Here is a 24,757-nt window from a genome sequence, read left to right as displayed (position 1 = left end):
TACCCAGCTAGGGTAGCCACTTCGGTTATAAAACTACTCTTTCATTGGGCCATGCATAACATATTACGTGATATTTTTATTACCCTTCTCCAATCTAAATGCTGACCACTTAGCAAGAAGACAGAAGGTCCCACTTTTATAAGTCTTTGGTAGGACTCGGCCGAGGATCGAACCCACGACCTCCCGTACACGAGACGGGCACTCTACCACTGAGCCACCATGTCCAGTAATAACAATAATTGTCAGCATTGTTTATGTCTCTTTTTCTTTCACAGTGCCATGAGGATTTTGCTGTCCCGGCTGCCACGGCCATGGATTGTAGATGAAAAGAAAGACGATGGTTATACCGCCCTCCATCTTGCGGCTCTCAATAACCATGTAGAAGTTGCTGAACTCCTTGTCAACCAGGTAAAACAAAAGGGTTTTTTTTCCCCCATTAAATGTCCAGTCAGTAGGATTAATCGCCCCCCTGTTCTCATTACAGTCTTAAGTCTAGATTAGTGGAAACCAGTTAAGTGGAAACTAGTTTAACCTCTTGGAAGCGATCTTCCAAACCAGTTTGGAAAACCACCCCACAAAGGTTTTCGAGATCCCTTTGCCTTTTTAAACAGGTTTAAGCATTGATGAGAACATAATGGTTCTTCCGGAAGCAATTTTCGTTTGGAAGTAAAGAGTGTTTTTCCTCGCGGATGTGCTACTGCGTACTGCGGTTTCAAATTTTGCATGAAACATTTTACTTTACTCGGATCGTACCCATAGCAACAAGATTACAACTTAATTCTGAAAGTTTAAGCCCATATTTCAAGAAGCTCAAAGCTATGATCAATGAACTACGTATAAAGATGAAAAGAGAGATGATATACCAGTAGTTCAGATTCCATGAAGCTTGGATGGATTTGAACACAGCAAAAATGCTGTTTAAAATGTTTATGCAATGCTGATTACTGTACAAACCTTGCAGTAGTTGTTTAAGCAGTTGAAACAAATGTTTAAAATTTCAAACAACAAAGTTCCATTTTAAAAATTTGATTCACAATAAACAATAAGCATGTTTTTTTATTTATTCACTGCCCTTGTCTGAGATTAACTATCATACACTACACCTTTAAACTTACTGTTTAAGGAGTTCTCCAAAATTATTTCACACAACTTCTCAGTTACAAAATCATTGAAAGAGGTCATTTCCATGAAACTTTTACTCAAAAGTTTTTTGTGTGTGCAAAATTTTGATGTTGCAAAGTCAACTGCCACAATATTATACAGTATACATGTATTATTTCATGATGTTGGCAAGACTGTCAGAGTCACTTGTTTTTTAAGTGTTTGTTTGAATAATGGAAAATGGATGTGTACACATCATCATTAACATCGTTATTCATCATCATCATCATTATTGTCATCATCATAAACACCATTATCATCATCATCTTCATTGTCATCATCATTGATATCATCACCATTATCATTCTCATCATCATTGCCATTATCATCAAGTTGTCAAACTCTAAGGTCAATAAAAAAGGCAGCAATCCTTTTAGGAAGAGAGTTTACAGAAAGGAGCTACATGTAGGTTGGCTTCTTTAGTGAATTAGTTCTGACAGTCAATCCTTTTAGCTCTGTTTTTGTTTCTTTTCACTTCACGATAATTCTCTACAATTAAAGGAGATGAATAAGAAAACAGTATTTAGCCCAAAATGGCCCCCAGTAGTTTTCATTTTTTCAAAAACAAGAAAAGCAATGAAAAGAAAAATTGTGCTCACCCAGAGGAAAGCTCGGTTATAAAACATCCACAACTGCTGTTCTTAGATTATTCCATTCATAACATAATGGATAATTAGTTTTGACAGGTCTTACCGGCGAATGCTCAGAGCTCTCAGTGCTCGGGTATTACACAGTTGTGTTAGCTAATACATTGCCCCCATTTTTTCCCCAAGTAAAATGTAGGTTTGCAAATCAGTGCCAAAAATAAGCCTCATGAAACGTTTCCTAGATTAAAATTATACAAGGCCGTTTCCCAGTTTCTTTCGATATTGAAATTGGCTTTTATTTCAGTTGGGGTTTCCAACTTCCATTTCACGTTGGTGTTTAATTCGAGGTGAAGTGAATGGTTTTAATTTTTTTCACCCACTGACTGATTATCGTGATAAATTGATGGAATTTTTAAAGCTCAACTTTTCTCCGAAGCCGCTCGCCTTCAAGTCACTCATTTGAAGAACTATGTTAAAGTGATAAAAGATTAAAACAGAACTTATTTTCACAAAAGTACATTATCGTGGTTGGGCTGATAAAACCTTGTATCTCAAAATGTAAATAGTTTAATGACAGCTCAGAATAAGCTAGATTTTAGAGTTATAACGTGGGTAGGAACCTTCTTTTGCCTCGAAAGAGTTATACACAGGTAATAGAAGACTTTTTTTCAGACAATATGAGACTGCCACCATTGCTACATTATGTAGTCTTTTCTAAGCTGCCCTGAAAATTTTTAAATTTTGAGATACAAGGTTTTATCAGTCCAGCCATGTCAGGGACGCACGATTAGATATCCAGGGGGGCTGGAAATTTTTTCCCCAAAACAAAAACTTGACTCGTTATATTAGCCCCCCAAAAAAAATTGACTTACCATCAGAGTAAAAATAAAACTTGGTCACCGACAAATCATCTGAAAGGGGCAAAAAAATTGTCTCACTGGACTAAGAAAAAAAAATTCTCAAGGAGAAAAGAAAAAACATTGTTTCAACCGAAACTTCCAGATCCCCCCCCCCCCCCCCCCCCTCCCCGGATATCTAATGGTGCATCTGTTTTGCTGGTTCATTCTTGCAAAAGATTTCCAAGGAAAGTTTTTATTAATGGTAGAATGAGAAAGCTCCATTTTATCTAAAGGGGATATTCACCTCACATGTCATGTCATAGGCCCCTATTCTGAAGTCGGGTTTAACTTAGACTCAGGTTTAAAGTTGTGGTTTAAGTATGGCGAGCTGATTGTTACATAAATTACTAACAGTAGCGATATCATACTTCAGCTCATTTTGTTCTCAAATCATTCATAATTGTCTAGGAAGTATAAAAAGATTATTGTCTTCACCATCGATGAATCAGGAAAGAGTAAAGTAAACATAAGAAACATACAACTTACTAAAAAATATGATACTTTTGGCTTCCCATACTTAAACCACAACTTTAAACCTAAATTTAAGTTAAACCCGACTTCAGAATACGGGCCATAAAGTTCATCTTACAGAAACATAAGAAAAAAAAACCATTAGAAGTACCGGTAGTAGTAGTAGTAGTCATGGGCAGAAATCTAGGTGACATGTCCCCCCTACCAAAAATAGTAGGGGAGACACACTATCAAATGTCCCCCCTACTATATTCTTTTATGATGGAGAGAAAGATACATCATTCACAATCGAAATAATACACATATTTTGACCTTACATTTTTGGTGAAAACCTTTTTTTTAGGTCGGGGTCAGCCCCTGTCCCCCTACCTTCGGGGACAGATTTCGGCCCATGGTAGGAGTAGTAGAAGTACTAGTATAGTATTGTCATTGTTGTCATAATTGTTATTTGTATTATTATCATTATTACTAGTAGTAGTATTACTATTATTATTGGATTGATCATTTATTTATTCCATTATAAAAAAATATTTACTCAATTATTACAAGCAATGCATGTATACAAATATTAAAATCGAAACATTAATGCATGAAGAATGTTTATCATTTGCAAAAGATTGATAATTGAAAATACTATTCCCGATAGGGCCTAAAGTACTTGCAATGAATTAAACAAATGGAATTATACAATCTAAAAGAACTACCAAGTGCAACTGAGTGGGTTTTTAAATCCTTTATGAAAGTTGCTGGTGCTTGTCTATGTGTAGGAATACACATAAAGCAGAGCTGTCAGTTAGCAGGAATTTATCGTATTTAGGCCGTGTTTATGCTTCCACTTTTCAGGCCAGAATCAGCGTTTCCAAACGTGATTAGTCCAAAACACGGTTGCGTCCATGCTTACTTTCATTTAAACGCTGTTTCAAAACGCTGATCGTAAACTCACAAAAAGGTGCGTTTGTAAACGTCGTTTGACCAGAATCAGGCTTTCTGGGGAAGCATAAACAGAACCACGATCGTAAACGTGTTTAAATGACGTCATTTGGTACATGCTTCCGGTGAGATGAAAATCCGCGGGCAAATACAGTCGTATTGCTCCATGTTATCTCTACGTAATAACAACAATCGGAAAAAAAACTTCCGAAAAAAGGCGCGCCCAATTTGACCTCGCTTTACGATGCAAAGCCAGCTGGAGATCATGATTTGCTCTGAAAAGTGAAGCATAAACAGCACTCCCAGAACCACGTTTACGATCGGCGTTTTGAATCGACGTTTGAAATCGCTGATTCTGTCCTCGCAATGGAAGCATAAACACACCCTTAGTATAATTTTTAAGGATGATGTTTTGGTATGTTTTTCAGGATTTAAGGAAAATTGGATTTAAGATTTGAGAATAGGATCAAAAGACTGAGAATATTATTTTTTCAGAGTAGGTTGCAGTTCTGTATAAAGTGATGCATAAAAATATGGATTTCACATGCAGCCGGAACCATTGGCCTTTTAATGGCTAATGGGCATTCAACCAAAAAGACTTCGATAATGAATAATACACATGACTTATCATTTGGATTTTAATATTTTTTTTCTAACTTCTACTTGACCTCAGGATAGAATTCCCAGTTTAAATTGAAGGATAATACAAGATTGGTGAAGTCGTGAAATATTACCATTGGCTTTGGAGCTCAAGTGTGATGTTGCATTATGATAATGATTCTGTATTCACTCAGCTATGTTATTGCTGTTTATAAATTCCTAGTCCTATAATTTATCTCACCGACTTCTTATTCATAATTACCTTAGACTTAATGTAAACAGCAACTGGAAGTGATTTACAAATGGTTATAATTGATTCATAACAGTGGCAGGCCAATCAAATTCTCAGAAAAATTCTTTTTTTTTAATATCTCATGAATTATCAATTTTTTTTTCAAATAGTAGGTAATGACCCAAACTACGTAGTTTGGGTCAAAAAAGATGCACAATTTATGTCTTGACAATACATTGCATAGTTATTTTGATGTTATGCAATTAATCCGACTAGGATTGCTCTTAGGTTTATCATATGACATCTCTTTTACTGTAAAAACTTTGTTTGTATAATCATCTCTCTCTCTCTCTCTCGCTTTCTCTCTCATACAGGGTCGAGCTAATCTAGATATTCAGAATGTCAACCAGCAATCGGCTCTTCATTTGGCCGTTGAGCGTCAACACACACAGATTGTCAGAGTAAGCCTATTCTCAAATATCTTGAATGCGTTTGTTGGCCTGTGTTCAAGTATGGCAACCAAATTAAGATGGGTCTGTACTACAGTTGCCTTTTCCAACACATCTGTGAAGCTTAAAGACTCATTTACATTAATGGCGCTGTGCTTGGGATAAAGATCCAACAAGGAGCTGGAGCAACGGGCAATTGCATCCTCAAAACTGCCCAAATCACCCCCAAAATTCTCAAAATGGAATCTACTCTAACGTTGCCTCAAGATCTGCCACGTACAATATTCAGGAGCATTTAGAAATTAACATTCTAAATATGACAGAATTAGGAGATTTTTTCGACAGTATAATTAATCACTGTATACAAAAATTAAAATGAAAGAAATATCCCTCAAAATATAGAAATTACCTCATTGTGAATAGCCCCCTAAGAAATTCACATTTATATCTTGCTCTGCCCTGAAATGTAAAAAAGTGGCTACAGAAGTTGTTAAAGGTCCCCAATGAATTATTACGGGTTCAATACAAAATGAAATTTCAAATAAACTTTTTTTTTAATTGTATTTCTTATTGTTTGCTGCTAGCTATGATTGATTTTTTTTTGCCAAACAAGTCTGATCTATTCTGAATTTCCAAATATATATATATATAAATTTCATCACTGTATTTCCTGATTTTTTATAATACAATTGTATTTAAGCCTTCATATGTTCATACATAATGTTAAAAGTTAAATCATTATACAGGTGCAGAAATGATTACCTGCATATAAATACAAAAAAAAATACTATTTCTATATTGATGTACTTTTGTACTGTGGATGAAAAAGTTGAGTAATAGTCGTCAAGAGAGGGAGTCCTGTGTTCAGAGATGTGTCCAACATTCACCTCTTTTTCACCATAGTAATGCCAGCTCAATCGAGAAAGATATAAATGTTAAAAATTTGCAAACCTAAAAGATTATGGTTGTTTCCTATTGTGCATACATGTACATTTTAGAGCTGGATCCATTATTTTGTGGATGTAGGGGCATATTTGGCTAGGGAATACAACTGCACTTCCCTGAAAATCTTGCAAGCAAAATACACGTTATCAACTTCATAATTGGTTTAAAAATGTCCTTTTAAAAATATCACTAACTAAAGAAACGTTATCAACTTCCAAATCAAATGAAATTTTACTCCCTGAATGATTTGAAAAGCAAAAAGTGAATAAAGAAAGAAAAGGTTACCTCTAATAAAATAAATACATCAATGAGTCTTCCAGGGGAAGCCCCCTCCCCCCCCCAGATTTTTCTGAGCTATGTGTATAGTACCTTTGCTCATCCAGTCTCATATTTTTCATCTATGACCATGAATATTTAGCTGCTGGTGCGAGCCGGGTCTAAGCTTGATCTCCCGGACAAAGATGGAGACACACCCCTCCACGAGGCGCTACGTCATCACACCCTCTCGCAACTCAGACAACTGCAGGACATGCAGGATGTTGGCAAGGTAGGGTAATGCCATGTATACGACCTCCCAGATCAAACCTATATACAAGTCAACCAAAATGAATTTCAATGGCTTGCCCATGTGACCAGCCACCCCAAACCAACAATAATTCAATAAGAATTTTAACTAAATGAAGATATTTAGAGTGAAAGTGATACTGCTAGCCGCTAAGTTATTGGTCAAACATGTGACTTGGTCACTTCAAACAAACCTCCATAATACCTTCCTACATCACATCATTATGTATCTACTAGCTTTAAGATAATAATCCAACACTAATCAATCGTAAATTCAGAAATTATTGTTATCGTTCTTCTTCTTTATCTTGTTGTTCTTTTTCATTTGGGTTAATGCAGCAAACCAGACTTTTTTCATTTTCATTTTTTTCCCTTTCCAATGATTGTATCAGCTCTTAATGGGTCTAGGAACTCAGTCTGGTGACAAGAAGAGCAGTGCATCCATTGCGTGCTTCCTTGCGGCGAACGGAGCAGACCTGAACGTCAAGAACAAGAAGGGCCAGTCCCCGATGGACCTGTGCCCGGATCCAAACCTCTGCAGGGCGTTGGCCAAATGTCACAAGGAGAAGCACAGGTGAGATCGCAGTACAGGACCTCTCCCTCTTCTCCTTGTTCCTTCTTTTTATTTTACCCCTCTGCATCTTCCGCAATGGTATTCCTAATAATTTGCCATTGACCAAAGGTCACAAGGAGAAGTACAGGTTAGTTAGTGATACAGGACCGGTCTCCCTTCTCTTGCTCCTTATTTTCACCCTCTGCATCCTCCAAGGTGATTTTCTTGTATTTCAAATTGGTTGAATATCACAAGGAGAAACACACGTGAGTTGGTGAGTAATGACTTTTCCCTCTTCTCTTATTGTTCCTTCTTATTCTACCTCACAGCATCTTCCACAGTGGTATTCCTGTATTTCCTGTTGTATATATGACATAAGGAGAAGCACAGGCCCCCATTCCAGAGAAAGGAGCCCTTTGAGACCTTTGAAAAGCCAAACATTGGCAAAGTCTTACAGCAGTCTCCTAGATCACTGAAATTTGAAACCTCTTTGGAATGGCTCCGAAAGACCCCCTCAAAGAAGTCTGAAAGACTAATTGATACTTCTTGTCTTACTGGGCTTAGAATAGCCTATACCTATAGAGATCTTTCAGAGATCTTTTATGCAACAAGTGATCTTTCAGAATTCTTTCCATGGACTTTTCCTGGTCTTTCAATGATCTTTTAATGATATCTCATGGGTCTTTCAGTGATCTCTGCAAAAATCTTGTGACACTGTTTAAACATCATGGATAGACTAATAAGAACTTTGAAAGCTCATCAACAGAGTGCTGAAAGATTGCTGAAATATCTTTTTCTGAACCGTTTTTGAACCGTTTCAAAAAGTTGTGGAGATCATGGAGACCACGAAGATTACTGAAAAGATCAATCGTGAATTTAGACAGACCTCCGAGGTCTTTGAAAGTTCATTGAAATACCTTTGAAAGATGAGCAATTTTCATGGTCTTTCAGCAGTCTTTCAGAGGTCTCTGTGGAATCGGGATCCTCTTCTTATTGTCCCTTCTTTACGTTTTGACCCCCTTGGCATCTTACAAAAGGTCTGGCATTCAGTGTGTTTTAGCAAAGATACTACAAGGGGAAGATCGGACACTTCGGCGATTTTTTGAAACGCTCGATAAATGCTTATGGGGAAGGGCGCCCAACAGCGTTGAGTAAGTAAACCTTCGCATATCGGCACGCGACTGTGTATAAAACATATGGGGAAAATGAGAGAGTGGAGTTTGGAGAGGGCTCAAGAGTGGCTCGTGAAAATGTTTCCATATTTTCTTACCAAGAAACATCTGAAATATACTCATCTCAAATATAAGGGGGGAAAATTTGAAGAAAAAAAAATTTGAAATGTAAAAATAGTCTATCCCTTCAACCCTTCATCATTTCTCTCATATGTTTTGTACACAACTATCTCGTGATACGCAAAGGTCAAAAAAGGTCGTTACTTACTCAACGCTGTGGGGCGCTCTTCCCGAGCGTTTCATTTCTCGGTCTATGTACTGTCCGATCTTCCCCTTGTAGTATCTTTGGTTTTAGTGTCATTAATAATAATAATAGCCAATTTTTATAAAGCGCTTTTCCCAGAATGGCCCAAAGCGTGTTACAGCATATTATTACCCCGGTCATTGGATTCATTTCAATCAAGCAAGAAAAGTGCACAATTTCCACTCCCTGGGGAGCGTTCCTTGCATTCGTCGCAGCCACATTATGGCGCTGGCAAAATCAAACATACAATATCTTTCACATCCTACCGTGTCATTACTGCATTTACAATTGTTTTGCATGTATTTTCACTGAAAAAGGAGGATTACAGAGGCGATATGATATTTATTTAATTTCTATCAATGCATCCACTTTGTTTATTGTTTTAGCCAATCCAACCTGTTAATGGATGGCACAGATGGCGGCGAACAGGAATCGTTGGAGGAATGCATGGTGTGTTCAGACATGAAACGGGATACGTTGTTCGGTCCGTGTGGACACATTGCCACCTGCTCACTCTGCTCACCGAGGGTCAAGAAGTGTCTGATCTGTAAAGAACCGGTCCAATCCAGGACCAAGGTTTGTACCCCACAAAATTATACTTTTCTGAATTTTGGCGAGAATCATATTTTATTGTTATTATTATTATATATATTGTATATAAAAGATGAAACAAATCAAATTTAACAAATACATGTACTTCACTGGATGCAGCTAGATGAAGGCGTAGTGCTTGGGTCAGTGAGGCGGGTCACAGCGCAAGGAATTTTGTGTTATTGTCCTCGTTATAGCCATTCAAGTGGATGAATAGCTTAGATTAAAGGGATGTACATGTATCACAGTTATTGAAGTAAATAGTAAATGTATAACTGGTCCACAGATCACCGTAACCCATACCACATCCAGGAAAATCCAAAGTCACATTTGTATTTTTGCATTAAATCTCATTTTTGAGCAACTGGGGGTTTGACATGCACTTATAAATGTTGCTGGACTTTGGATCTTCAAATTTGGTCTCAAGATTTGTGAGAGACTCAAAAAAAAAGAGGTTATTTTGGGGAACAGATTAATCATTTTTGGTTCAACACATGTAAGTAGGCGGGTACATTATTTTGAGTATTCCTAACACATTTTTGTTGTTTTTTCACTCTCTTTCTCTCTCTCTCTTTCTGTCCATTAGATTGAGGAGTGTGTGGTGTGTTCAGACAAGATGGCTTCCGTCTTATTCCACCCTTGCAGTCACATGTGTGCTTGTGATGGTATGAACACATCCATTATTCAATTAAAACCTGAAACTGGGAATGGGAGGGGGTGGGGACCAGGGTTTGTGTAGGGTGAATTTTATTGCTCAACATTCATGTGGTACTGCAGGACAAGAACTTGTTAGTTTACAGGGCATAAACATTGAAAAATATTATTTTCACCTATCATTTTCTTTGTAAGAGATATTTTTGCTTCGTGGGTGATAGTTGTATTTACATTTAGTAGTAGAAGGTTCCAACCAGGGGCCTGTTTCACAATACTTGTTACTGTAACAAATTTGTGTGATTGAAATTTTGACTTCATCAATTTACATGGATTGTATGAATGTCTTTCAGTCAATTTTCAGTGAAAATGGTATTGATTGTTCTCATTTAGTTTGTTGATTAACATTTATGTGTTACTTTTGAGGTTATTCTTTTTCCTTCATTCCCAGGTTGCGGAAGTTTGATGAAGAAGTGTGTCCAGTGCCGTGCAGACATTGAGAAGACTGTCCCGTTTGTGGTTTGCTGTGGAGGAAAGGGTAAAATGTCAAGAAACTTAGCTATAACAGTAATGATAATGGTGGCGATGGTGATGATGATGATGTTGATGATGATGATGATGATGATGATGATGATGATGATGATGATGATGATGATGATGATGATGATGATGATAATGATGATGGAGGTGATAATGGTGATGATGGAAACTTTGTGATTTTATGGTGATGATAATTTTCATGAACTTCACTCTCATCAACAGTTAAATTGTTTTTCTTTGGTGTAAAAAATACACTAAATCTCACAGCTTTTTTCAGTGTTGGCTTAATTTGTTCAGACTACCCTCTCATTGATATAGACTTCAGGGAGAACTATGTTCTTTCTCATCCTGTTCTTATCTGTGAAAGTAAAGTTAATACTAAATAACTTGTGAATTGTGGGGAAAATACCCTATGCTGTCTTACTCATCTGTCTTTCATAGATCTTTCTCTTATTCCATCTGTTTTCTTCACGTAGCAGAAAAACTTTTATTAGGCCTGTTGCATAAAAGAAAAACTGGTATTTTTTTTACCATGAGTTTTTTAAAATAAGTTTAGTGTCAGTGGCATCATTTTGTTTGCCATTGATTTTTCTTGTGGCAAGTTTTTTATGCAGCAGGCCTCCTATGTACAAAAATTCTAGCGGATACTCTCAATTTGGAGAGCCATTTCTGTTTAGTTGCTTGTTAATGTTTTGAAGAGAAAACATGTGCTTGTGACAATTGATTACAAACTTGTGTTGCAAGCTACTGGCCAACTTGTACCAAGCCTTTCTGGTATTCCTTATAAATATTCCTTCTTCAATTTGCTCTTCCACCTTTAGCGCCACCTTCGTCACCTACAGCACCTTCTCCGCCATCCAACGCTGCAGCTAGCAACACTACCGCCAACACTAACACCAACACCAATCCAAGCACCGGGGGTGCCAACATTGCGATGTCATCCAGTCAGAAGCCGGTCAAGATGAACAATACTAACCTGGAGGTCACCAAGCTCAAGCAGCAGCTACAGGACATCAAAGAACAGGTGACATATGAAGATCAGTCTTTGGGAGGGGTTTCAAGGAATTTTCAATCAATTTTTACCTTAATAACAATATTAATATGGAATCAAACACACCTCAGCACATGCAAACACATAACAAACATGCATGAGTATTTCAAACCATGTTATCTCACAGATCTCCATGTTAATGTTGATGTTGAGGTGCATGATAACAAAAGAAACTGCTGAGAAACACACTCATCACCACAGAAAAGAAACAGTGACTTTCAATATTTTGTCATTTTGCAACTTTTGAATTTTGACCTTGCCCCCACATTTCAAGGCACTGCACCTTCATGTGAACCATAATCATATCATGTAGGGTATCATTTTAAAGAGAATAAAATGATCTAATCATTGGTGTATCAATCAGACATTAATATTTACTAGAACCGAGGAGGGATTTTTCATCACAGTCAGATTTCCAAACCTTTTTTGAGGGGTTTATGTATATATGTATTTTATGTATCATCTGATTATTGACCTTCCTTTGTTCTCATAAGTCTGTTTTTTTTTTCATAAAACTTGAACTCAATGTTATTGCAAATTTGTAATCATCAGCTTTATGCCAAAAGGGTCTTAAATTCCACTATAGCGATATATCCATTTGAGTAAAAAAATTGACACCTCACAAATTATTTTTTATGGCCTGAAAGAGTATCTTCTCCAAAATAATTTGATACCATATTTGTGTGGTATGTCTTCATGTTTGGATAATCAGTAGGTATTCTTTGCAGTGATGTAAATTTTGATTTGTGGCAAAGTGTGGCATGACTGGAATGAATGAATACAGATGCCAGTGATGTCATAATACTACAGTAGTTGGTAAACCTATTAACTAAGCCATTTTCATTGAAATTAACTTGAGAATTGATATGTGTTTATTACTGAAAAGGTGTTTTGAAATGGATTTTAATGCAACCCTTTCTTATGTGATATGTTATGTGTAATTCTCCTTATTTATGATTTTTTGGTTGAAAATGTACTGTATAACAGCTAAATATTGTCATCATTTTCTCTTTTTCAATTTTCTCTCTCTTTTTTCAGACCGTTTGTCCTGTGTGCTTGGATCGTATCAAGAACATGATCTTCCTCTGCGGCCATGGTACTTGCCAGCTCTGTGGTGACCGGATGTCCGAGTGCCCGATCTGTAGAAAACCTGTGGAAAAAAGAATTCTACTCTATTAAAATCAACTGCATGTGAAGTGGAACATGTGGCCAGGCACTGTGAAGGATACTCACGGAAATGCATGTGTGGGACTGACTTTTGTATTGCAGAGCAATTGGCAACGCACTGTGAATTATACTCACGCAGAAATGCATTTATGGGACTGACTATGTATGTCAGAGCGATTGGCAAGGCATTGTGAATTATACTCACAATTATTTGCATGCATGGTACTGGCATTTGTGTTGTGGTATATTGAAAATTTGGATGTGTTGAGGAAAGGGAAAACATCACCATTTTGGAAATTTAAATGTGTTTACAGCTGATTAGGAGTAGCAAAAAAAAACAGAAATTGTAAATTCGGAAAGCACTATTTTTAAGTTAATTGCCATTTTAAGGATAAATTGATTATTTAGTCTAAAATTTATTTTATTATTTCAATTTATTTCAACCATAAAATACTATTATACAATTAATGCACATTTATGAGTGTGTTATGACGATGCAGCACACTCGAGGGTATTTACAATTATGCGAAAGCAAGAGGCGCTTGCGCCGAGTGCTTTTGCATAATATTGTGAATGCCCGAGAGTTGCTCGCATCGTCACTAACATCACGAATCTTAAAATGTGCATTAATTGTTTTATAAACGGGTCGGCAAAATGAATTTTTCATGGAAATCTTGTTCAAATCCCTCCAAATTGTGTACGATCGCACAGACGAAGAGATCACAAGACTGTCAATTATGACATCACAGGCGTATCTACTATGCGCGCCTAAGTAAGCGCATCAAAATCCTAGCCAGCCTCTTTTACTGAACGCGTATCAGTTTTTACGTGCTATTGGAACTAATGCTGCACAAAAATTGCACAGTGCTGCACAAAAAATGCACAGTGCTGCACGAAAAATGCACGACTGGAAGGTTGCGCGTAATTAAAGCATGAACACGTGACTTGAATACGCACTCTCCATTGGCTACATCCTTGAACCCGTTTTATAAAAAATACTATAACTCAATACATCAAGCATCAAACACAATTGTTAGGCTACCCTTTAAAACCGGAGCCAACCCTACATGTATAGTAAAATTTAACAAGTGGGCTCAGCATGCTCAGATTTGTTTTTCTCTGTATTTTTTTTTTGGTAAGTGCGGGCTGGCTCTCAAACTCAAATAATGTCTGAAAACATAATAATCATGACATTTTAATTGAATTAGTGACAATATATTGTTCCAAAGTTACCTTGTGCACGTAATTCTTATAAATGTCTTTCATGGTGTGTATTTACTTGGATACTAGTAAGGTAAATTTACCATCCACTGGTAAACTACCTATCTTTACAATCAAGAAAAGAAAATACCATAACAACTGGGCGTTGTGGCATGCGCCTGTAATCCAAGCTGTGGGGAAGTTACAAATTGATGCAGAGGTTCGAGCCCTGGTCACGGTTTCGGATGGTGACGTTAAAGGTCGGTCTCAGACGTAAATAATATCTGATTGATACACATCTGACAAAACTAAAATACACACACACCATGAATATTTATAATGACTCTATAGAACTTGTGTATTCATCCCCATGATACAATATTACTAAAAACGATAAACAAATACTCTTTGTAAAGAAATGCCCTTTTCATAGCGTGAGGAAAAGGCAGTGGAACGTCATATTCTTTATACTCACCACAATTGAAGATGATGGTGTTTTGATGCAGCCATCACAAGTTAATATGATAAAGTTACTTGTACTTTTTAGCCATTTATTTATAAACATGATTTGACAACTGATTTGTTTTCTTGCTCTGCTCTGAATTGCACTGTACATGTTATCTGTGTAACTTACTACTCTGTCAAAATCAATATGAATGTCACATAAGAGATATACAACTTTTGCTGCTATAAGATTTATGAAATTTCATATTGAAAGTAGTTGAACTGTAGGAGTAGTTTGATGATGATGATGATGATGATGATGATGAATATTATTATTAAAGTAGAATCATGATTTTAATGTGTTGTTGATCATGATATATTTTTAGAAAGTTGTTAGGATTTAATGTTATTACCAAGTGGTGTCTTTTGGGTCTGTTTCATTGAATAAGAAACAAAACTGAGAGCTTTGATGGCTCAGGTATAAAAGGGCCTTTTTCGTGCTTTGTTTTCCAAATTTAAAAGTTGCTTTATTTATGTATGCCAGTCAATTAATTGTCTTTATTTATCCATTTATTTATTACTTTATTCAGTTTGTTCAATTAAAATGTATGAGACCTTACGCTCTACTACCCAGAGAGAGGTGTTGTGTCTCAGTGGATAAGTCTTCGAACTTTGAACCACAAGGTCCAGGGTTCAAATCCCACCACAGCACTAGCGTCCTTTGGCAAGGCGTTTATCTACATTTGCCACTCTTGACCCAGGTGTAGTTAATGGGTACCCGGTATGAAGGAATTCCTTGAATGCTCGAAGCGCCCGATCAGGGTAGCCGTGCCAAAGCTGGGGTGATAGTATGCTGCGCTTAAAACATTTGTATTAAGGGCAATATAAATGTTGCATATTATTATTGTTCTTCCCCCTTATTTCTTTGTTTCTCTGTTTTTCTCTCTCTCTCTCTCTTTCTCTCCCTCTACATTTCTATGTGTATGGGTTATTGCTTTTTATATGCAATTATTATTACATTAGGGATAGTCATGCACTGCCTTTTCTGTAGAATTCATTGAAAATTACAGGACTTATATGATGTTCTTTTATAGCATGGGATTTTCTGAACAAGCTGGATTTATTATTTATTTTTTTAATTCTTTTGTCAGTACTTTGTAGCTTTGTGTATAAACTTAAGATTGGAAATTTGGACAAACGTAATTATGTCCTTGTAAAAAAGCTGCTTTTGTTAGGTTCTTTGTTTATAAAAATGTAATCAGGTAGATTAGATCCAGATGCAATAGTGTTCATCTTCCTAAAAATAATGGAAATATGAGCAAACATAATTATGTCCTTGTAAAAAAATGAACTGCTTTTGTTATGTTCTTTGTTTATAAAAATGTAGTTAAGTATGTTTAGATCCAGATGCAACGTTTACATCTCCCAAATAGTGTATCTTCCAGTAAAATAAGTAAGTTGTAAACAGAATTTTGACAATTTTGGCTTGCCATAGTTTTAGCGCAGAGTTGGACCTCGGAGAAATGGACTTGAGAATGCAGGCCAGTATGTACGGCTGAGAGAGAAACTGACTTATATCGTACCTCAAGTGACATGAGTGGGACTGAAGATGCACTGCCCCAAAGGAAAATGGTTAGATGCATGTCACTGAGGGCGCTGGTTCAAACAGTCATTCTAACAGTCGTATATACCTATATTTAGTAAAGATTTCATAAACATTAGAATCTGAATTTGAGAGATCCTCAATCAAATTCCTAAAACTGCATGCTGCAGGCTCGTGTGTTCCCAATGTACGATGGTTCATAATCATTTAAAATAATTAATGCATGCTGATGTTTGCTTTATCCTCTAACGTGTACCCTGTATACGATGTCATGAATAGTTTCACTTGAACAGTAGGCATATTAATGATTGACGTCTTTTGCATTAGCCATGTGGGAATTTTCTTTAATCACATGACACATTTCCAACCATTCAACCGCAGAGATTATTCATGCGGAAAATGTTGTGCCCATCAATATTTAAATGGGGATACATGCACATATAGGTGTATGTACTTTATAATCCCCTATATAAGCTATTTTCCAATACTATTCATCCTCGACCGAGTAAACCAAAGTTCTGTCATAATTCTCTCAGCATATAATAGATGTAATTAGTTTGTTATGATTTGCATTGTTCATAGTTGTAATGAATACCTGTACGTGGTTAACAAAATGCTGCTTTTTTTTCTTTTTGCTGAAAATAGGTCATTTAGGATTGTGTTATCATTGTCAGTTTCAAAGTCAGTTAAGATTTTAATTGGTCATACATGTATTTGACATAAAGTTAAAGTATGCAATTAATGCAAATGCATACAAAGGAAATTATGCAAATTATATTCTTGTAGCAATTGCACATTCTCTTCAAGAATAATTTGGCACCCTATATATTTATTTATTCATTTGAATATACAAACACTTGGGTAGCCATTTTATTGGACTTTCTTCAAACATTGTTTGAGGTCGTTCCCACAACTCACATCTATTTTAAAGCATCCTACATGAGTGTACTATTACTTATTCTTGTTATTTAATGTGTAAAAAAATAGGGTTTAATTCTGTATTCAATCGATATTGTAAAAACAATTTCCCTGAATTATAATCACGGAATATTGATTCTCGTAGATATTCTGCATGTAATAAACTCAATGCCTAATTTTGCATTAATGCTAATTAAATTTTTGCTGAAACAAAATAACAACATGTGTCGTTTGAGTATTCTTACAGAGTATAGTAAATATTGAAGGGGAAGTGCGCCCTGACAAAAATTTGTTGTAAAAATAGCAGAAAAAATAATGAAAAAAAATATTGGTGAAGGTTTGAGGAAAGCCATTAAAGATTAATAAAGTTATTAGGATTTAAAATTTGTGATTTGCCACATCATAAGCAGCTGCCGAATATGTTATGTAATAAAAATTGCATAAATTTCAACAGTTTAATTGTTCATGATGGCTAAAAAAATCTCTACTTTCATGAGCGGGTGTTAAATAATGTGTCTGTTGATATACTGAAGGTATAAACAAAAATTCTTCATTTGGGGGGAGAAAATTATATTTCATTGATTTTTTTTAATTCATGATACATGGGAAGCTGCTTACATATGACATCACAAATAAATATATATATTTCTAATAACTTTTGAATTTTCATGGATTTCCCTCAAACCTTCATTGATATTATTTATTGTTTTCTCTGGTATTTCTACAATAAATCTTTGGTCAGGGTGAACTTCCCCTGGAAGTGAGGATATGTTGATGGGGGTGGCAAGAAGACAACCTAAAGGTGGTGGTATATTTTTTCCCAAGCGAATTACAGAGGTATTTCGCTAAACGTCTCCTTTATATACTCTTCTTTCCTCCTTTTTCACTGTTCCACCTCTTCTCTTTTTTTTCTCCTTCCCTTATCCATCTTTATTCACTTCTTGAAAATCTTATAGATATAAAATCTCAGGGTTCCCAGCCCAACGGGTAAAAGTATTTGACTTTTTTCCAGTAAGGAAAAATCGGAATTTGATTTTTAAAAATATCTCAAATAAGGGGAAAATGCCTCAAATGAGTGAAAAATCAGAGAATTTTGATCGCCCCAAAATTTGATAGCACAGTAGTCAGTCAGACTGTTATATTTTGTTGCATATCAAAACAACATCCATTGAATGACTGGTTATGGTGGTACTAATTAGTTTTACATTATAGTTTTTATACTGAAAATACATGAGATTCACTGCAACAACTTAGAAAACATGCATATCTGGGAATGGGCACTTGTTCACTGCTACCACCCTGCCTGTGGGGAATCTACAGGTAGGACTATGGTATGCCAATGTTGTACAGAGCACACACTTTAAAAAATCATTAAAATATCACTTTTGTGACCAAAATTACTAATTTCCATACAGTTGAAATCTATTTTTCATTAGTAACTTGGGAATAATTTTTGTATTCACCAGAGCGCTCAAAAACTTGAATTTGGGGCATATTTTTTGTACGCCCTCTATTGGTGGAAAGTAATATGTCAAGAAAATTTTCATTTTTTGATCTCTATTTTTAATTAAGAAAAAAATGATTTAAAGAATCAAATTTAAATAAGAGTCAAGTTGTATGAATAATAGGTGTGATGGAAATTGTCAGTGCAAAAAAATCAAGCATTCGCCCCAAAGAAAAAGAGAAAATAAGCCAAACATTGCCACCCTTATTTTGCCACACATGGAGATATAAGTGAGAACAAGGTTATATCATAACCTTGTTCATTGGATGAGTGGGAATGGGTTTAAATTATTATCAGGGAATTTTCAAACTTCATCTGGGAAAAATAAGAGAATTTTATTTTCTTGAAAAGCTGGGAACCCTGAATCTTACCCCCCCCCCCCCCTCTGTGGCATCACCTAGATGTCCATTTTATAATATATTAAAATATGTTTCATAATACAGAATGAAGATATACTCCTGATAAAAAATTAATGCTCAAGATAATGATTAAACTATGGCACGTCAGCTTTACATTTTGGGGCAAAAAAAAAATGCAAATTTTTCCAAATGATATAAAGATTCCAGCGTATGATACACTGTGTGACCTAAACTTGACTTGCAACAGATTGTAAGTTTTTGAAACACCCTGTAGTTGGTAGCAGATTCAGGATTTGAAATAGAGTGGAGCAAAGAGCAAATAGGAAAATAAAGGAGGTCGCAGATAACATTTTTTCTGAGATTTATCTGTATTGATGTGTTTGTTCCATGGCTGATCATCAAACTACAGAGGGGGCACTCGCCCTTGTGCCCCAGCCTTAATTTAATTTATTTAATTTATTCAAAACAAAAAAAAATTAATTGAGCTGTCACTGCTTCAGTTTTCAAGTGTCTCTTGAACTTGATGAAATGGGGTTTTTTTTGGCCTAGTGTAAAGGCCCACTGGGAATACAGGAGAGGGGCTCGGTCCCTCATCCCATTAACCAATGATATTGATGCAGTCATTTGCGGGGGTATGTGAAATCTTTTCTTGATGAATAAAAGTTGAAATCCCCCTTCCCTCTCCACTTCATGAAATCATGGGTCTGCCATTGGATTTGCTTAAAAGACCAAGCAACTGTGTTTATGGGACAATTAATAATAAATAGACAAAATTAGTTCAAGGCAATCTGCGAATTAGACCATCCATTGCTATGAAGCAAATTACTCTTGAGTTCAGTGGAAATCAATCGAGATTATTGCATTCCATAATACACGTGTCTGATGTCTAAATTTGAATTTTGCGGTCACGATTGCATGCACTGTACTTATTATGTCATTGTACATATTCCCACGTGTCATTTAGAGTCAGTCTGCTTTTATAGACCATTGGAACTTCTATTACTGTATGTACCAAATTTCTTCGCAAGGTTCAACGAATCCCGGATGATTTCTTTGATTTCTCCTATTTCTCCCCTTTTCACTCGATTTGTCACTCAGCAGCCCGGAGTCTGTTCGTCACACTAGTGTACGCGCACCCAATCAGACACATCCTTATATTAAGCAAATACACTACACCCACCTGCACGCACCTTTCACCCTAAATTCAACACACCGTATTGGTAACAGAAATTTCAGCCATTTATGAACCTGGATGACGTTTTAAACGACGCTTTATTTACACCTCAGTGTAAATACTACACTGCAAACGAATTTAATATAGCTTTTAATACCACCAAAATCGATAAACCAATCAACTTTAGCTTTATGCACGTTAATATTAGAAGCTTGCAAAAAAACTTCGATACTTTCAGTGAGTTTTTATCCATATTGAATACTTTTCCATTTTCTTTGATCGCAATGTCAGAAACCTGGTTACATTCAACAACTCCAAACATTTTCAATATTGACAATTATACTTTAAAACATAACGATCGTAAACATGGAATGGGAGGAGGTGTCGCTTTTTACATTCATAATGATCTACATTTCAAAATAAGACATGATATTAAACTTGAAGGTATAGAATCGTTATTCATAGAAATTGTTGAGGACAATAACAAAAATAAAATAGCTGGTATTATCTATAGACCACCAAATAACATCACTAACACATTTTTGGACAGATTGGAAACATGCCTCGAAAAGATATCACGCGAAAACAAGGACGTTTATTTCATGGGTGATTTCAATATAGACATTTCAAAGCCTTACACTCCACTTGGTCAACAGTTTATTGATTTATTTTCCTCATTTTCTTTTAAATCACTCATTAATAAACCAACGCGGATAACTAGCACAACACATACAATACTAGATAATATTTTTTCCAATGTAGATACTTTGAATGATAAAGACAAGAACGGTATAATTTACTATGACATTTCAGATCATTTACCCATATTCACGATATGTCAAGATGACAAACACTTACCAAAACAACAAAATAACGAAAAAATTACTCGACGAAAAGAAACTAAACGTAACATACAATCTCTCAAAACTGATTTGAGTGCAGAGGGTTGGGAAGATGTTTATAGAGAAGACAATATCAATAAATCATATGACATATTTTTGAATAAACTTCTTTACTATTATGACAAAAATGTACCACTGACAAGAATCATACCCCATAAAAATAAGAATAAACAACCATGGATCACCCAAGGTATAATTCAATCAATATTCACCCGTAATCGATTATATAAGATATCGCTTAAATCACCAACTCAAGAACATCAAAACAAATACAAGAAATACCGTAATAAATTAACCTCAATAATCCGCTTGGCTCGAAGATCGTACTTTTCTAATAAAATTGAAAACAATAAGGATAATAACAAAACATTGTGGCGTACAGTAAATGAAATGTTAAATAAAAATACGCATGATTTTAACAATGTTGATTTCCTTTTAAACGGGCATAAAACGCAAGACCCTTCCGAAATTGCTAATGCATTTAATTCTTTTTTTACCAATGTTGGTCCTAACCTTGCATCTAAAATTGCATCTAATGCCAATGACTTTTCGACATATTTAAGTAATCATGCCGAACATTCTTTATTTTTTAACCCTACCAATACTCATGAAATCATAGAAATTGTTCGGTCTTTTAAATCTACCAAATCCAGTGGCCATGACGGTATCAGTGTATGTTTACTTAAAGAAATAATTCATTTTTTAGCTTCTCCGCTTTCTTATATATTTAATTTATCTCTATCAAATGGAATTTTCCCGGATCAACTAAAAATTGCAAAAATAATTCCTATTTACAAAAAAGAAGACCCTTGCCAAATCTCTAACTACCGTCCCATTTCATTATTACCCAGCATATCCAAAATACTTGAAAAAATTGTTTATACACGATTATACTCTTTTCTGGACACAAATAAATTGTTAATCTCAAATCAATATGGCTTTAGGAAAAATCATTCAACCGACTATGCTATCTTACAACTACATGACAAAATAATAGATTCACTTTCTAAAAATGAACACACCGTTGGGGTCTTTATGGATCTATCAAAGGCATTTGACACTATGGATCACCATATTCTTTTGTGTAAATTAAAGACTTACGGAATAAGAGGTATTGTTTTATCATGGTTTACTGATTATTTATCCAACAGACGTCAGTATGTTAATTTTCATTATAAATCATCCCAAGTTTGTACCGTTAAGTGTGGGGTACCACAGGGCTCCATCCTAGGCCCACTGTTATTTCTAATTTATATGAATGATATAATTAATGCATCACCTGTACTTACCTATGTTCTCTTTGCTGATGACACTAATGTATTTTATTCTCACAAAAACTTAGACATGCTTGAAACAATATTTAATCACGAATTAGATAAATTGTCTATGTGGTTTAAGTCGAATAAACTCTCCTTGAATATTAACAAAACAAATTTCATATACTTTAAACACCTTAATTCTAAACATACATTTCGTGGTTCCATTAAAATTAATAACATAAGTCTCGTTGAAAAACAAGAGACAAAATTTTTAGGGGTAATAATCGATTCTAATTTAACTTGGAACAGCCACATTCATAATGTTAGCACACTAGTTGCCAGAGGTATTGGTATATTATATAAACTCAAATATTGTCTTTCCCAAAGATCACTATTCATGTTGTACAATTCTTTTATTTTATCACACATTTCATATTGCAATATATTGTGGGGTAACAGCAATAAAACAAAAATAGATTCAATTCTGCGCCTTCAAAAAAAGGCACTCCGTATTTGCTCCCACTCGCAATATTTAGCTCACTCTGATCCCATTTTTCGGAAACTCAAAACGTTGAAAATAAACGATATCCATACTTTACAATCTGCCATTTTTATGTACAAATTCTCAATCAATGCTATACCTACATCCTTTCAAAACATTTTTACTTACAATAGGGACATTCATTCATATCCTACACGTCATTCATCAGACTTTCATTTGACAAACCCGAAAATAATTTTAGCACAGAAAACAATTAGACACCACGGCCCAGATATATGGAACAACATACCCAATCATATCAAACTCACTGCATCTGTCTTTTCTTTTAAAGCTTCATTCAAAAAATACCTTTTATCCAGATATTCATAAATCTCCCAACTGCACTTGCACCCACTAGCACACACTAGCACACACTTCATTTTTCAATTTCTCCTTTTTTTCCCTTGGTTTGATGATTCGTGACATTAATTTTTTTTACAGACACAATTAATTTCTTAGGTTTCCATGTAGCCCTTCCCTTTTTTGGCTGCTATGCTTCAAGCATGTATTTGCTTATATAGTTTGCCTCTGCATTTTACTCATTATATATATATTTTTAATGTATTCATGTCTTCAGTCACTACATATAAGATTGTCACTTGGTTATGTACTTTATGCTATATTATGATTATGTTTCAAGCATTGTTAATTTGTTAAGTATATTATTTCAATAAATGCAGAAAATCCTGCAAAAAAAAAAAAAATGTTTCTTGGGATGGCATTATACTGTATATGAGCGTAGAGGGCAGCAGCTCAATTTAAGATCCGCGCTCAAGAGCTCTAAACACAAAAACCGTTTGGGAAGAAACAAGGAATAAAGAAAAGAAACAAGAGAGAGAGAGAGAGAGAGAGAAAGAAAGAAAGAAAGAAAGAAAGAAAGAAAGGAAAAAAAAAGAAAGAAAGAGAGAGAGAAAGAAAGAAAGAGGATAGTGCTGATATTTGCCTTGTTTCATGAGTTACTTTAAGTATTTTATCATATCAACAATTCATTATAGTTAATGAAAAATTAATTTTCACAGCAAAAGAAAATGTTATTTCAATATAAATTCATTTCATAATGATCATGGCCCCTCCGAAAAGAAATTTGAACAAGAATAACGTCTGCAATGAATTTAGAATAATCCTTTTCCGTTCAACAAAATAAACAAAAAATAGTCGAAGTAAAAGTAAATATTTAAAATAATGACAGTTCAATCATTGTGACATTTCATAACAAATAAAGAAGATCAATTAACTTCTTGTATAAAGGGCAAGTCCCTATAAACTTAATTTCAATATTAACTAAAGCTTTATACAATAATGGAGACGGAGACGAACTTAAAAATACAAGTAATCTACAAAATAACGTAATAAAGCAAATAAGCGACTACAAAAGGAAAAGAAAGTAATTTAAATGATAACAATAATGATAAGAATGATAAATAAAAAAAAAAGAACTATAAAATTTTAATAAGGAGAAAAAAGGAGGCAGAGAAAAGAGGGAAGGAGAGAAGGGAGGTGCAAATAAAACTGAAAATGAAAAGAGGAACATGACAGGTGCACAGGTAGTTAGCCATTAGGCATCATTATTTAGAATATGTAATTATTTGACAAATTTATTGGTAGATTGGGTTATACTGTTAGCTTTACTTGTTGGTGTGGAGTATTGACAAATTAGCATCTTGGGTTAAGATTTTGGTGAATTAAGATTTATTGTGGTGAGCATTTTGTCATTTTTCATGTACTAATTCTATATGAAATTGGATATTAACCAATTTGACATCCTTTCTCGGAGTATAGGTTATCATATTCATTTCATAAAAAGGCACTTTCGGACTTACAGATTTAATTAGTATGCCGTTCTAAAAAGAGGGGGGTGTAGAATGATCATGAATAGTCCAATCAATGTTTCAGAAGAAGTTTTATACACTCTAAAAATTCGGATGTTAAATCAACATTTGGAAGGTTGGAGGAGTGACAACCTTTTCCAAATAATAATAATATAGG

The 24,757-nt window shown here is 35.1% G+C and overlaps 1 protein-coding gene across 1 annotated transcript; it reads left to right on the top strand.

The window, feature by feature from the left end:
- The first annotated feature begins 271 nt into the window (after window positions 1-271).
- Window positions 272-12,895, top strand: LOC121431266 (E3 ubiquitin-protein ligase MIB1-like). Its single transcript, XM_041628776.1, has 9 exons — window positions 272-408; window positions 5,255-5,341; window positions 6,693-6,821; window positions 7,231-7,412; window positions 9,254-9,443; window positions 10,045-10,123; window positions 10,561-10,647; window positions 11,471-11,673; window positions 12,739-12,895. The coding sequence occupies exons 1-9, from the start codon at window positions 280-282 to the stop codon at window positions 12,877-12,879; spliced, it is 1,227 nt and encodes a 408-aa protein (XP_041484710.1). The 5' UTR covers window positions 272-279; the 3' UTR covers window positions 12,880-12,895.
- The last annotated feature ends 11,862 nt before the right edge of the window (window positions 12,896-24,757 follow it).

The sequence above is a fragment of the Lytechinus variegatus genome, chromosome 17 (assembly GCF_018143015.1).
Source record: "Lytechinus variegatus isolate NC3 chromosome 17, Lvar_3.0, whole genome shotgun sequence".
Taxonomy (NCBI): domain Eukaryota; kingdom Metazoa; phylum Echinodermata; class Echinoidea; order Temnopleuroida; family Toxopneustidae; genus Lytechinus; species Lytechinus variegatus.
This window is presented reverse-complemented; position numbering and strand designations above follow the sequence as displayed.

Excerpts from the sequence above, each read along its gene's own strand:
- LOC121431266 (XM_041628776.1), top strand. The coding sequence starts at position 280 with ATGAGGATTTTGCTGTCCCGGCTGCCACGGCCATGGATTGTAGATGAA. Across the intron at positions 409-5,254 it reads CTGAACTCCTTGTCAACCAG|GGTCGAGCTAATCTAGATAT; the intron begins GTAAAACAAAAG and ends TCTCTCATACAG. Across the intron at positions 6,822-7,230 it reads ACATGCAGGATGTTGGCAAG|CTCTTAATGGGTCTAGGAAC; the intron begins GTAGGGTAATGC and ends TGATTGTATCAG.